The sequence below is a fragment of the Mustela nigripes genome, chromosome 12 (assembly GCF_022355385.1).
Source record: "Mustela nigripes isolate SB6536 chromosome 12, MUSNIG.SB6536, whole genome shotgun sequence".
Lineage (NCBI taxonomy): Eukaryota > Metazoa > Chordata > Mammalia > Carnivora > Mustelidae > Mustela > Mustela nigripes.
The window spans coordinates 100642290-100656702 of record NC_081568.1 but is presented as its reverse complement, the minus strand read 5'-3'; the positions used below and the strand labels follow the sequence as shown (position 1 = coordinate 100656702).

The window sequence follows — 14413 nt, the reverse complement described above, 5'->3', positions numbered from 1 at the left end:
ATTTCTGAACTCTATCATGAGAAGAATTGCTGCAAAATATTAACATAGGATAGAATATTAACATAATTTTATCATTATTAATGGTCTAAAGTGCTTTGTTAAATTGAATCAAATTTTGATAGAGGGCAAAAACAGTCTTTTTAAAAAAATATTGTATTTATCTATCTATTTGACAGAGATCACAAGCAGGCAGAGAGGTAGGAGGGGGGAGAGGGGTGGCGGGAAGCAGGGTGCCTGCTGAGCAGAGAACCCAATGCGGGGCTCAATCCCAGGACCCGATGTGGGGCTCGATGTGGGGCTTGATCCCAGGGCCCTGGGATCATGGCCTGAGCGAAAGGCAGAGGCTTTAACCCACTGAGCCACCCAGGCACCCCTAAAAACTGTCTTTAAAAGTAAGCTTTATACCATGTAATATTACATGACAGATACAATTAGAAAGAAAGCCTATTGAAAGAGTAATATATGTATAACTAGGTTTATTGTTATTTATGATTGGAAATACACAACACATAATGGAAAATAATAAAATAAAAGTAAACTTTATTAAAAAAATAAAAAATAAAAGTAAACTTTAGTTTTACTAGCAGAAGCTTGACTACTTTGAGTTCTCCATCTACTATACAATGTCCTGCAGCTTTGCCCTACACAAACCTTCCTCCCAAAATAGTTTTAAATACCAGAGGAAACTCTTGAGTATTTATTTCCCAGGGATGGTGGAAAAGCCAAAAGCCTCCAAATTTTTAGAAGTCTGGTGTTTTATCTTAAAAATTCATGTACATTTGGCAATCCACTCTAGTTTCAGTACAACACAATTTAGTTTTAAATTTCTAATTTAATTAGTTGACATGTTCTTCCAGATCATTTTTGTAAAATTGAAGAAAACATGCCACATTTAACCTGTGGCCTTTTTCTAGCTACAAAATATGTATATAATAAAAAAGAACCATAAGTTTTGGATTAAATACTAGCTCTGAAGCTAGGCAAGTTATTTACCCTAAGGCTCCATTTACTCTTCTGTATAATGGAGGTGACAATGCCTTGGTACGGGGTCTTGATATAAAAGAGTAGAGCAATATTTAACAAAGTATAAGCCTCTGTTAAATTTTATCCCTTACAATACAATGAACATTTACATATTACCTTGTTGTAAGTTATGACTTGACCATGATGCATTTTAACTATCAATTACTGTTTTACCAGCTTCCACTTTATTTAACAACTAAATTAATACCTGTAATTGTGCTTTCCTTAGCTGTTGGCTGGTAATTTGAGCTTTTTGTTGCATCATATTTTCAATTCGTTGGTTGACTTGCTTTTCTTTCTTGAGCTCATTTCCATAAAATTTGGACCCCTATGTAAGAAAAAAAAAAGCATAAGAATAGAGTCAGATGGAAAGCATCACTGCCGTACAGACTAGAATTAGAATAACTGATTCAAAACTTAGTACCACTACTTACTAGGAACTACTAACTAGGAACTTCCACTAAGTGGAACTTAGTACCACTACTTACTAGGAACTACTAACTAGGAACTACTAACTAGGAACTAGGGAATCCTAAAACTACTTAATCTTTCTATGTCTCAATTTCCTTGCCTGCAAAATGGTTTTATAGTTACCTAGAATTATTGAAGCTGTATTTATAAGGACAAACTCTTCAAGATGAGTATGGATATGTTACTCCAAAAATAACAATGTGTCCTAGACAGGATCCATGGGGCATATCCAAGGCCTTAGTCATTTGGGTCATCAGCTATCTCTTCACTTTTACTTAAAAAGTACTTAAGGGGCGCCTGCATGGCTTAGTCGGTTAAGCATCTGATGCTTGATTTCGGCTCAGGTCATGCTTTCAGGGTTGTGAAATAGAGCCCTTTGTTGGGTTCTGAGCTCGGCGTGGAGCCTGCTAAGATTCTCTCCCCCTACTCCCACCTTTTCTAAAAATAATAATAATAAAAAATTTTAAAAATAAAGGATTTAAAAAATTTTAACATTATCCATTAAAGAAAATGTAGACAATCATTCTTAGAAAATTACCTATCATCCCATCACTAAACATAACATCTAATTCTATCCACTTTTCAGGTTGATGGAAATTCAGATTATTTTTACATTACGGCTTTAATGAAAAATGCCGTAATGAACATCATATACACATTTTTACATGGACATGTTTTCACTTTCCATAGGTACCCAGGAGTGGAATCTCTGCATGCTAAACCTTTTGAGGAACTGCCAGAACTCTTTTCCAAAGTGGCTGAACCGTTTTACAATCCCATTAGCAATGTATGAAGGTTCCAGTTTTTCCATATCCTTGTCAACATTTGTTATTGTCTGTCTCATAGCCATTCTGGACTACAATAGTGTGAATGGCACCTCAATGTGGTTTTAATTTGCATTTCCCTGATGACTAATGATGCTGAACATCTTTTCATGTGCTTAAGAGCCATTTGTCTATTTATATCTTTTGCCCATTGTTTATTAGATTGTCTTATAAATAATTTGTAAGAATTCTCTGTATATTCTGGATGTAAATCCTTTATGAGATAAATATTTTGCAAATATTTTACACTAGTATGTTGCTTATCATTTTCTTTTTTAATTGTGTCTTTGAAGTGCAAAAGTTTTGAAATATGATGAGGTCTAACTTGTCAACTTTTTCTTTTATTGACGGCACTTCTGGTGTTGTACCTAAGAAATGCTTGTCTAGACAAAAAACATTTGTCTAACCAAATGTCTCAAAGATTTTCTCCTATCTTCTAGAAGTTTTTACCATGTGAGCTCTTACATTTCACTCAATTTTGAGTTCAATTTGTGTATAATAGGAACCGAGGGTCTCAGTTAATCTTTTTTGCATGTGGATATCCAGTTGTCCCAGGTTTATTTGCTGAACAGACTATTCTTCTGCCTTGGTTCTTTTGTCAAAAATCAATAAAGTATCAATACAAAGATTTACTTCTGGACTCTTAATTCTGCTCCATTGTTCAATATGTCTAAGCTTATGGCAGTACCACATTGTCTTGGTAACTATAGCTTTATAGTAAATTCTAAAACAGGAAAGTCAAAGACCACCATGCTTTTCCTTTTCAAAACTATTTTATTTTATTTTTAAAGATTTTATTTATTTACTAGAGAGAGGGAGAGAGAGAGAGAGAAATCACAAGCAGGGAGAGCAGCAGATAAAGAGGGAGAGGCAAGCTCCCCATTTAGCAGGGAGCCCAATGCTTGATCCCAGGATTCTAGAACCATGACCCCAACGAAAGGCAGAGGCCTAACCAACTGAGCCACCCAGTTTGGGTGCTCCAGTTTGGACTATTTTACATGTTTTTCCATTTTCACATACATTTTAGGGTCTGTTAATCAATTTCTGCAGGGGAAAAAAAAGCCCCTGGAAATTGGATGGGGAATTACATTGAATCTGCAGATCAGTTGGGGAGAACTATCCTCTTAACAGTATTAAATCTTCTCATTCTTGAATATGTAATGTCTCTCCTTTTTTTTTTTAAAGATTTTATTTATTTATTTGACAGAGAGAGGCACAGCGAGAGAGGGAGGTAACACAAGCAGGGGGGTGGGAGAGGAAGAAACAGGTTTCCCGCTGAGCAAGGAGTCTGATGTGGGGCTAGATCCCAGGACCCTAGGATCATGACCTGAGCCAAAGCAGACACTTAACAACTGAGCCAGCCACCCAAGCGCCCCATTGCCTCTCCATTTTTTAAATTCTTATCTGCCCTCAATGAATTTTTGTAATTTTCATGGTAAAGCTGTTGCATTCCTTTTGAAATTCCTTAAGAGTTTTTATATATAACATCATGTTATTTGTGAAGAGATAGTTTTAGTTCTTTCTTCCAATTTAAATGCCTTTTATTTCTTTTCATTGCCTACCTACACTGGCTAGAACTTTCAGGACTATGTTGCATAGAAGACATGAACGTGGGTACCCATGCCTTGTCCCTGATTCTAGGAGAAAAGTGCATTCCTGGAATATATCCCATTTACCCATGGTATATAATCTTTCTTTTATATTGTTGAATTCAGTTTGCTAACGTTTTGTTGAGGAATTTTATATTTACAACGATCTATAATCTTCTGCTTGTCTGGGTATGGTGTCAAGGTGATACCGGTCTCATAGAATGAGTCTGTAAGCATTACATCCTTCTGTATTTTCTGGAAGGGCTTGTGGAATACTGGTATTATTTCTTCTTTATTTATTTATTTATTTATTTATTTATTTATTTATTTATCTATTTTTAAAGATTTTATTTATTTATTTGACAGGCAGAGATCACAAGTGGGCAGAGAGGCTGGCAGAGAGAGAGGAGGAAGCAGGCTCCCTGCTGAGCAGAGAGTCCGATGTGGGGCTCGACCTGAGCTGAAGGCAGAGGCTTCAACCCACTGAGCCACCCAGGCGCCCCTTATTTCTTCTTTAAATGTCAGATAAAATTCATCACTGAAGCCATTATGACTCAGTTTTTTGCTAGGGGAGTACAGAGAAGATTTTTAATTACTAAATTTATTTCCTTATTAAAGGTCTATTAAATTTTCCATATTTTCTTGTCAGTTTTAGAAAAATTATAAATTTCTTGAAATTTGTCTAATTTATTGGGATTTGTTTTAAAATACTCCAATCTCGAGAGGACTGAGTGGCTCAGTCGGTTAAGCGGCTGCCTTCGGCTCAGGTCATGATCCCAGGGTCCTGGGATTGAGTCCTGCGTGAGGTTCCTTGCTTGGTAGGGAGTCTGCTTCTCTCTCCACTTCTGCCTGCTGCTCTGCCTGCTTGTGCACTCTCTCTCTCTCTGACAAATAAATAAATAAAATCTTAAAAAAAGAAATAAATAAAATATTCCAATCTCTACCTCTAAAATTCAGTAGGGAGGGTAACATAGATAAAGCAATATTTACAAAAATGTTGATTAACTATTGATGCTGGGTGATTATTACCCAGGGATTCACATTAATATTCTAATTTTGTATATGTTTAAAATTTTCTAATAAAAGTTTTAAAGAAGTAAACTGCATTGTTGTGAAGCAGTAACAATTAGAAAATACCCATTAAAGAAGATATTTATGATGAACTTCCTATCCCACCACATTAGAGAAATAATATATTACATAAAATATATACTTTAATATATTAATATATAATTTATTTATATTAATTTAATATTACATTCTATATTTTAATAATATAAATAATTCAATATATTAATACATAAATATATGTAAGGCATATCATGTCAATCAGATGATATGTGTATACTGTTCTATGATTCATATGTATATACAATTGAACCTTGAACATCATGGGTTTAAACCACTTATACATGGATTTTTTTCAATAAATATAGTGTAGTACTATAAATGTATTTTCTCTTCTAAGATTTCTTAATAATATTTTCTTTTCTCTAGCTTACTTTATTATAATATGTAATACATATAATATACACATTTTGTGTTAACCAACTGTTTATGTTACTGGTAAAGCTTCCAGTCAACAGTAGGCTATTAACAATTAATTTTGAGTCAAAAGTTGTACATGGGTTTCAACTGTGTGTGGGAGAGGGGAAGGGTAAGTGATCCCAACCTCCACACGGTTTATGTGGTACAGCAAAGTTTTGAAAATATCTAAGATATTCTTGAAAAAGAACAAAGAGCAAAAAAGAACTTGACCTAGCTGTTATCAAGACTTATTATAAAGTACTGTAATTAAGATCATTTCATAAAGATATAAAAACAAATAACCCAGTAGAATAGAAGAAAGCACTACAGATCAGTAAGAAAAGGATGAACTATTTAATAAGTGTTACTGGAACACAGAGAAGAGAGAGGAAAGATAGGGAAATCTAGGGTCACTTAAATATTCTATTTAACATGAAAACTAACAGCATAGGTTTTATTTCTATTTTTAAGTTTTATGGTCAAAATTCCACAAAAGCCTCAAACAGAAACAGAGTAGTAAACAAATACATAAAACTATCACTGAGATTTCACAACTAATATTTTGCCCAATTTCCTTCATTGATTTTTTAACTGAACTGTTTTAAAGTAAATTACAGATATAATGACATTTAACTATTCTATACAGTATTTTATTATGTATCTTTTTAAAAAATATTTATTTATTTATTTGACAGAGATCACAAGTAGGCAGAGAGGCAGGCATGGGAAGGGGAAGCAGACTCCCTGCTGAGCAGAGATCCTGATGTGGGGCTTGATCCCAGGACCCTGGGATCATGACCTGAGTCTAAGGCAGAGGCTTAACCCACTGAGTCACCCAGGAGCCCCTATTTTATTATGTATCTTTAAAAGTAAGGTCATTGTTGGGCATCTGGGTGGTTGTTGGTTAAACTGATTTCAGCTCAGGTCATGATCTCAGGGTCCTGAGATCGATCCCCATGTTGGGCTCCAAGCCAGGCATGGAGCCAGCTTAGAGATTCTCTCTCTTTCCCTTCTTTCTGCCCCTCCCCACTGTTCGCCTGTGCTCTTTCTCTTCCCTGCCCAATTTTTTAAATTTAAAAAAATAAAAATAAGGCCATTTTGTAATCATCATAGCATTTACACAGCTAATAAAATTGACAGTAATTCCTTAAAACTATATAGTGTACCTGCATATCCAAATTCCCTTAAATGTTCCAAAAATATTTGTTCAAACTAAGATCCAGAGTCCATATATTTTGTTTGCTTACTTCATCTCAATTCTTTACTTTTAAAATATATCTCTACGTTAAACACTTAAAATATTATTTTCCCCTCAACTTTTTACTTTGGAATTTCCAAATTTTCCAACAGCTGAAAGAACAGTAGACTAAACATCCATATGTCCTCTCCTAGATTCCTGCTACGTTTAGTTTCTCCCACTACTCCTAGATATAAGCACATACACACACTCCTATATGTGCACTTGCATAACATGCACACACACATACACACACAAACACACACACATACATGCTCTTCTTCCTCTTTTTGGCTAAATCATTTAAAAGTGAGTTGCTATGAATATCAGCATGCGTTTCTTAAGAATAAGGATATTCTCTTAAATTTTACACCTTTTTACATGGATAGTTCATAATATACAAATGAAACAAAAAGAATGTTAGAAGAACATTTAGGACCTTGGAGAAAAGCTTATGTAGTTGACTAATTCAAGTATGTATAAAAAAAGCAAACAAAATAATTTCTGCACAGGATAAAGTCCCATAAGCAAAGTCAAAAGATATACAATAATCTAATGGAAAACTGTGCAAAGGACAAGAAGAGACAGTTTTCAAAAAAGGAAAATACAAGTGGCTTTTTAAATATATGAAAAGATGTGGGGCACCTGGGTGGCTCAGTGGGTTAAGCCGCTGCCTTTGGCTCAGGTCATGATCTCAGGGTCCTGGGATCTAGTCCCGCATCGGGCTCTCTGCTCTGCAGGGAGCCTGCTTCCTCCTCTCTCTCTCTCTGCCTGCCTCTCTGCCTACTTGTGGTCTCTCTCTGTCAAATAAATAAATAAAATCTTTAAAAAATATATATATATATGAAAAGATGTACTATCTCACTCTTCATAAAAGAAATGCAAATTAATGCTACACTACATTACTGAAGATTGGCAAATCCAAAAGCTTAGTTACACACTATCCTGGCACAGTTGCACCATGGTAATATACTGACATGTACTGGCAGTGAAACTTTGAATTGATACATCCATTATGGAAGGCAACTGGCCAAATCATAAAAATTGCACATATATATATATCCTTTTTTGCTATCTGTATTTGGTAGGGTAATTCCGCTTCTAGAACCTCTCCTATTGTTTTACCTGCACACATATAATGTTATAAAATGCGAATTTATTCACTGTAGTATTGTTGGTAAAAACAAAAGACTAGAAATGACTTAACTGTTCATAATTAAACATTCTGACTGATTCAATAAATTTTGTTATATTCACACACGCAGGCATAAAAAAGAATGAACATTTTTACTTATATAGAAAGACCTCCAAGTTACATTAATTGAAACAAAAACAAAAAACAATTATAATATTCTCCTATTAAGAAAAAAGATGAAAAAAGAACATGTATGTTATTGTGCTTTTACATGCAATATTATGTGTAGGTGATGCAGAAAACTGGATGGCAAAAGCACAAGTAACAGAACCGAAGGGAGATTATTCCATACCCATTTGTTTTAATAAGATATATTAAAATGTTAAAAAGTATAATAAAAAAAATATTTAAAACTTACTGATTTTATTTTAAACAGAAAGCAAAAAGCTACCAAGTTAGTGATAGCAAAATAAACAAGAAACTTACTTTTGTGGCTTCCATTATAATTTTGTTAATCTTCTCTTTATCTAATCCTTCCATTCCGGCTTTATTATCATTAAGTCCCACTCTAAGCAGAAGATCATCTTTGTAATTTCCACTCTTTTCCTTGGTGTTATCCATGGTGTAAACTTAAAACTTTTCTATTATCTGAAAAAACATAAAAAATAAGCAGTGCTTTTTAAAGCATTCATGGTGAGGAAATGGGCACTTAAAAGTTAAAATGAGGGGCGCCTGGGTGGCTCAGTGGGTTAAAGCCTCTGTCTTCGCTCAGATCATGATCGCAGGGTCTGGGGATGACTCTCTGCTCAGCAGGGATCCTGCTTCCCTCCCTCTCTCTGTCTTCCTCTCTGCCTACTTGTGATCTCTGTCTGTCAAATAAATAAATAAAATCTTTTTAAAAATAAAGTTAAAATGATATAGAATCTGCCAAACAAGTAAAATATTTAAGAATTTTTAGCAATTGAGGAATTATTACTACTCAGATTTTTAAATTACTATACCTAGACTATTGTACTTTCAGAGGGAATGATGGAATTAACATTTCCTGCAACTTTTTGCCCGCTACTATGCTTGGCACTTCACACTTGAACCTCACACAGTAACCCTGCCCTGAAAACTAAATTTCATTATCCCCAATATAGAGAGAAAAGAAACCTGAGTCTTAGAACATGTTTACTGATGCAAATTTTCTAATAAGAGACAATATCTGTGTTAAAATCCAGGCCTGAGTCCAAAGTTTGTGTTTTTCACATATTAACACACTGTATAGGAAATAAATACAAAATAACACTTCCTCTCCAAATCATGATAAGTTCAATAGCATTCATTACCCACTGTATACAGAGTTCCATGTTTTAAAGCAGTAGGAAAAAATACAGAAAAAGAAATCTGTTGGGACGCCTGGGTGGCTCAGTTGGTTAAGCAGCTGCCTTCAGCTCAGGTCATGATCCCAGCGTCCTGGGATCGAGTCCCACATCGGGCTCCTTGCTCCACAGGGAGCCTGCTTCTCCCTCTGACTCTTCCTTCCACTCTGTCTACCTGTGCTCGCTCTCACTCACCACTCTCTCTCTGACAAATAAATAAATAAAATCTTTAAAAAAAAAATAAAAAAATAAAAATAAAAAAAAAAAGACAATCCTAGCCCAATTTCCCCCACCCCAGAATCCTGTAAGTCTATTTTAACTTATAAAAATTCCTTTAAAATTTTTCTTTATCCCCAAACCCCCAAAGATACATGTTGGCAATCACCCGCCAAGCATATGAACCAGTGACATATATCTGAAAGTTCTCATTACTAAGGCTTTATTACACAGTAATAAATGACATTTTCCCAATAATTGGCTAGACCCCTCAAGGTCCCCGAAACCTTGCTTCCAAATTCCTTAGAGACTTAGGCTATCCCCAACTCCCTCCCAACTTGAAAGTATATAATGGTCCACTTCTCTTGAGCCCAGTATGGCTCTATCTGCCCATAGATCCCGTCCCCATGCTTTAATAAAACCGCCTTTTTACACCAAAAAGGTCTCCAGAAAGAACCCTGAGGTTCTTTCTGCATCAGGAACTATACCAGGTGAGTTGTCACACAAAGGAAACTTTATTTGCTGCAAATAAGGAAATCATGGGGAATAACTTCCAAAGCCATGGCTCCCAAGCAAGGAAGAATGGGTTCCTTGTATCTAGGGTTAGGATAAATATTTAGATAAGGGTGCCTTAGTGTTACATGTAGAGGTGGGCATAAGATCTCACATGCACCTCAAGAAAACACACCTATACATACACTGTATGTTATTTAAATGAGGCTTGTGCTGCTCCTTGGGTGGAGATTTTAGTATTAAAATGAGGTAAGCGTAAATAATAATAATAATAAGATGATGATGATGATGATGATGATGATAAAGGTAACTATTGGTCACTCTGTGGGTCACATCATGGTCCATTTCCACAGGAATGAGTCGCGGTTAAGCTCAAACAGGTCTGGGTGGTCTAGGCCCGCTCTTTGTCAGGGCAGTTATTATTGCTTGAGGGGTAGTTTCGGTTTCCATCACAGGATGCTATGTGTATAGGGTCTTTTGCCTGAGTTAAGAGCTTAAGGAAAACTACAGGACAAAGGTTGGTGGTTAAAAACAGGTGAGCAGTGAAGATCAGGTCTTAGGATCTAGGTGATGACACTGTTAGGGTATAGAGTTAGTAGAATCAAGAATTGACTTGAGGGGGGCGCCTGGGTGGCTCAGTGGGTTAAGCCTCTGCCTTCGGCTCAGGTCATGATCTCAGGGTCCTGGGATCGAGTCCTGCATCGGGCTCTCTGCTAAGCAGGGAGTCTGCTTCCTCCTCTCTCTCTCTGCCTGCCTCTCTGCCTACTTGTTATCTCTCTCTGTCAAATAAATAAATAAAATCTTTAAAAAAATTTTTTTATCTGCTATAATGCCTATTTTACCTTTGTCCAAAAGAAAAATAAAACTCCATCAAAAGGAGTTTTAGATATATCGATATATCATTTTCCTGGAATTAAACCTGAAAAGGTGAAAAAAACACAAAACATTAAGGGGCATCAGGGTGGCTCAGTCTGTTAAATGTCTGCGTTAGGCTCAGGTCATGATCCTGGGGGCTGCTCCCCTGCTCTGCCTACTTGTGCTCTTGCTCTCTCAGTCAAATAAAAAAATAAAATCTTTTTTCTTTTTTAAAGATTTTGTTTACGTGACAGAGAGAGACATAGCGAAAGAGGGAACACAAGCAGGAAGAGTGGGAGAGGGAGAAGTAGGCTTCTTGCCAAGCAGGGAGCCCAATGTGGAGCTCGATTCCAGGACCCTGAGTAGAAGGCATACGCTTAACAACTGAGCCATCCAGGTGCCCAAAAGAAATAAAATCTTAAAAAAAAAATTAATTGGAGTCTGTCCCTGTTGTTTATCATGTATAGGTATTTCGTGTATTTTAGCTGAAGGCAGGTGGTAGGACTACCAACCTACATTTATGTGCTAGTTTATTTTTTCCCCCAAATTTCTGGAACTACAGTAAAATGTAATGATGATGCAGGCTGGCTGAGTCTGAGGACCTAGAGGGATTCCCAGAGAATGAGCCAGGAGGATCCTCGGCTTCAAGCAGGGTAGAAATCAAACACAGGCCGAGAGGAAGTGAGAGCAGAGTTTATTGGAGATATATACTGAGAGAGAAGATACAGGTAGAATTTCTGGGAGACTCTGGGAGAAAAGAGAGAGCCTTGTCTTTGCTTGGGGTCTTTTTTTTTTTTTTTTTTTTTTTAATTAAGAACAGGGCCCTCCCAGCCATACCACGCCCTGGGCAAAACAAGGATGAGGGCTCACGTATCCTCCATAAGTCACTTATACCCTGGAGCTAGGGGTCTTGGCATCACGTTACGAGGCGAGGTGTCAGGGGTCTTGGAAAACTTTCATAATGACCTCACCCAGTCACTTTAGATGCTTTCTATTGTGCCAGAAGTCTCCAAAGTAATCATTAACTCCTTGACCTTTACAAGGAGGAAATACATTAAGGTCTGTGTGAGGCGGTAGGCAAGTCCTAGCAAAAACAGAGGCAGCAAGGGGCTCCTGGGTGGTACCATCTGTTAGACATCTGATTCTTGGTTTCAGCTCAGGTTGCGATCACAGCATCATGTGAGTCTGCTTGGGGTTCTCTCCCCATCTCTGTCTGCCCCCACCTCACTCCACCCCATCCCCCACCTCCATGCTCTCTCTCTACTACCTCGCTCTCTTAAATAAATAAATAAGTCTTAAAAAAAAAAAAAAAAAAGGAGGGACCTGGGTGGCTCAGTCAGTTGCGTGTCTACCTTCCACTCAGGTCACGATCCCAGGGTCCTGGGCTGGAGCCCCATGTTGGGCTCCCTGCTCAGTGAGAGGCTTACTCGTCCCTCTCCCCCATGCTCCTGCTTTCTCTCTCTCTCTCAAATAAATAAGTAAGATCTTGAAAAAGGAGTAGAGGTAGCAAAAAAATCAGTCTTTTATGGGGATTTCAGTTTCCCTATCTCAATGGGAAATGGAGTAGAAAATAAGCAGCCTCTGGCTCTTAGAAAATGCTATTACAAGGAACATTCTTCTCCTGTAATGAATAATATAAGAAGGCCTTTTCCCAGTTTAAAAACTCCCATGTTCCCAAAGTTTTTAAGTCCTTTTTTAGCATGCAGGGGCCATTCTCTTTTTGAAATAATAAACAGGATGATAGGGTTCTTAGGCAGAATTGGGACAGAAAGAGGGAGTAAGGTTCTCTGGGGATTAAAGACTCATAGGGAGGTCCTAGTTGGTCTTTCTGTCTTCCTCCTTAAGTCTCTACAGCATTTAAAAGAGCTACTCTTCTTTTGCCAGTAATTCACTTATTTAATAAAGGTTAATACCTTTGTGCTAGGAAGGCAGAAAATACAGTAGTGTGAAAGAGAACAGATTCTCATAGCTTTCTCCATTTAACTCTCTTAATCATATACCAACTGGGATTTGCTTAGGGATTTTCCTTATTGTAACCATGGGAAAATAAATATGATGGTTAATTTTATGTGTCAACTTGACTAAGCCACTGGGGTTATGCAGATATTTGGCCCAACACTATTCTGGGTTTTTCTATGAAGGTATTTCTGGATGAGATTAACATTTGAATCTGTAGACTGAGTAAAGAAAATTCCCTTCCTTACTATGGGCAGGTTTCATCCAATTAAAGTCTGACAAAAAGGTAACAGGTAATTTTTAAAAGCCTATTATCTCCTCTGTGTTTTTCTCTTATACTACCGTGGTGTGGTGATAGGCAAAATTTACATACAGGTGCTAATATCAAATCTTTCAATATTTACAGAATATAATAAGATTCATCTATGTTCAAAAGAAACTCTAGATTCCAACTTTCTTGGGCATTTATTAAAGAGCAGGGGTGCGGGGGGTGGCACCTGGGTGGCTCAGTGGGTTATGTGTCTGCCTTTTGGCTCAGGTCATGATGCCAAGATCCTGGATGAAGCCCTGTGTCAAGCCCTCTGCTAAATGGAGAGTCTGCCTCTCCTCTCCCTCTGCCTGCTGCTCCCCCTATTTGTGCTCTCTCTTTCTCTGTCAAATAAATAAATAAAATTAAAAAAAGAAAAAGAATAAAGAGCAAGAGGGGGCTTGGGTCGGGCGGGGGAAGAAGAAATGGAATAGGATTTAGGATACTTGAAAAGCCCAAGGTTGGGGGAGTGAAAAGGAGCCTCTGGGTTTTATTTCTCCCTTCCTTCTTTCCTTTCTTCATTGAGGGTGTCCTCCTCCTTCCTGTCCCCTAGACCACACCCTCACATTCTCCTGTATGGCCCCTCACTAAAGGTGAAGAGAAAAGAAAACCTGGAGCAATGGGAGCATTTTGCCTTGGTAAACCCAAGGAGCAGCATGTTGAGGGAAGATGGCTCCTGATGCCCTCCGCCCGCACCGTTACCTATCTGGAACAAGTGGTTCTATCTCCAAATGGCTGTTTCTATGCCTATATAAGACACAGATAATGCAGATTTATTATGTAGCTATTGTAAGCATTCAACAATATCTTGTTCTCTTCTGTCAGATACACAGATGACTTTTTCTCAGATGCCCTTGCAAGTGGGCAGGGTCATGTGATGATTATGACTAATGCTATGTGGGCAAAAGTGACAAATCATTTCTGGGCTGCAGCAGTGTAAAGCTGTTTGTGATTCTCAAATCTCTCTGGTGCCTGATCACCGCAATAGTGGAAGGCGCTTTAGGTTGAACTGGAAGAGCTAAAACATGGGCTCAGAAGTAGACTATGTTTCTGAGTCACTACAGTGGATTGGGGTAGGAGGAAGGAGGGGAGGGAAGTCCTGGTGAGCCACCCAGACCCATAACAAATTTCGTGTGAGCAAGAAATAAACCTTAATTGTACCAAACAACCAAGATTTTTGGAGCTTCTCATTATCACAGCATAAACCAGAGTATCCTGCCAGATGTAATTACGAAAAGTGGGGCCTGTGTATTTAAAAAAGCACAGACTTGTGCTTGCTTCAGCAGCACATATACTGAAATTGGAACAATATGGAGAAGATTAGCATGGACCCCGTGCAAAAATGACACACACATTTGTGAAGTGTCCCATATTTAAAAAAAAAAAAAAAAAAAAA

The 14413-nt window shown here is 37.4% G+C and overlaps 1 protein-coding gene and 1 non-coding gene across 5 annotated transcripts in view; one reads left to right on the top strand and one right to left on the bottom strand.

Moving 5' to 3' along the window:
- POLK (DNA polymerase kappa) overlaps nt 1-14413 on the bottom strand; it is an 80001-nt gene that overhangs the window by 33471 nt on the left and 32117 nt on the right. For all 4 annotated transcript variants that reach the window (XM_059418087.1, XM_059418086.1, XM_059418089.1 and 1 more), the window contains 2 exons: nt 8293-8454; nt 1232-1351 (listed from right to left, as the gene is read on the bottom strand). In XM_059418087.1, coding sequence (XP_059274070.1) covers nt 1232-1351; nt 8293-8427 — 255 coding nt within the window. In that variant the 5' untranslated portion in view covers nt 8428-8454. The remainder of the gene's footprint in view (nt 1-1231; nt 1352-8292; nt 8455-14413) is intronic.
- LOC132028957 (U6 spliceosomal RNA) lies at nt 14288-14394 on the top strand. The gene has a single exon (XR_009407611.1). It is a non-coding gene; the product is annotated as a U6 spliceosomal RNA (small nuclear RNA).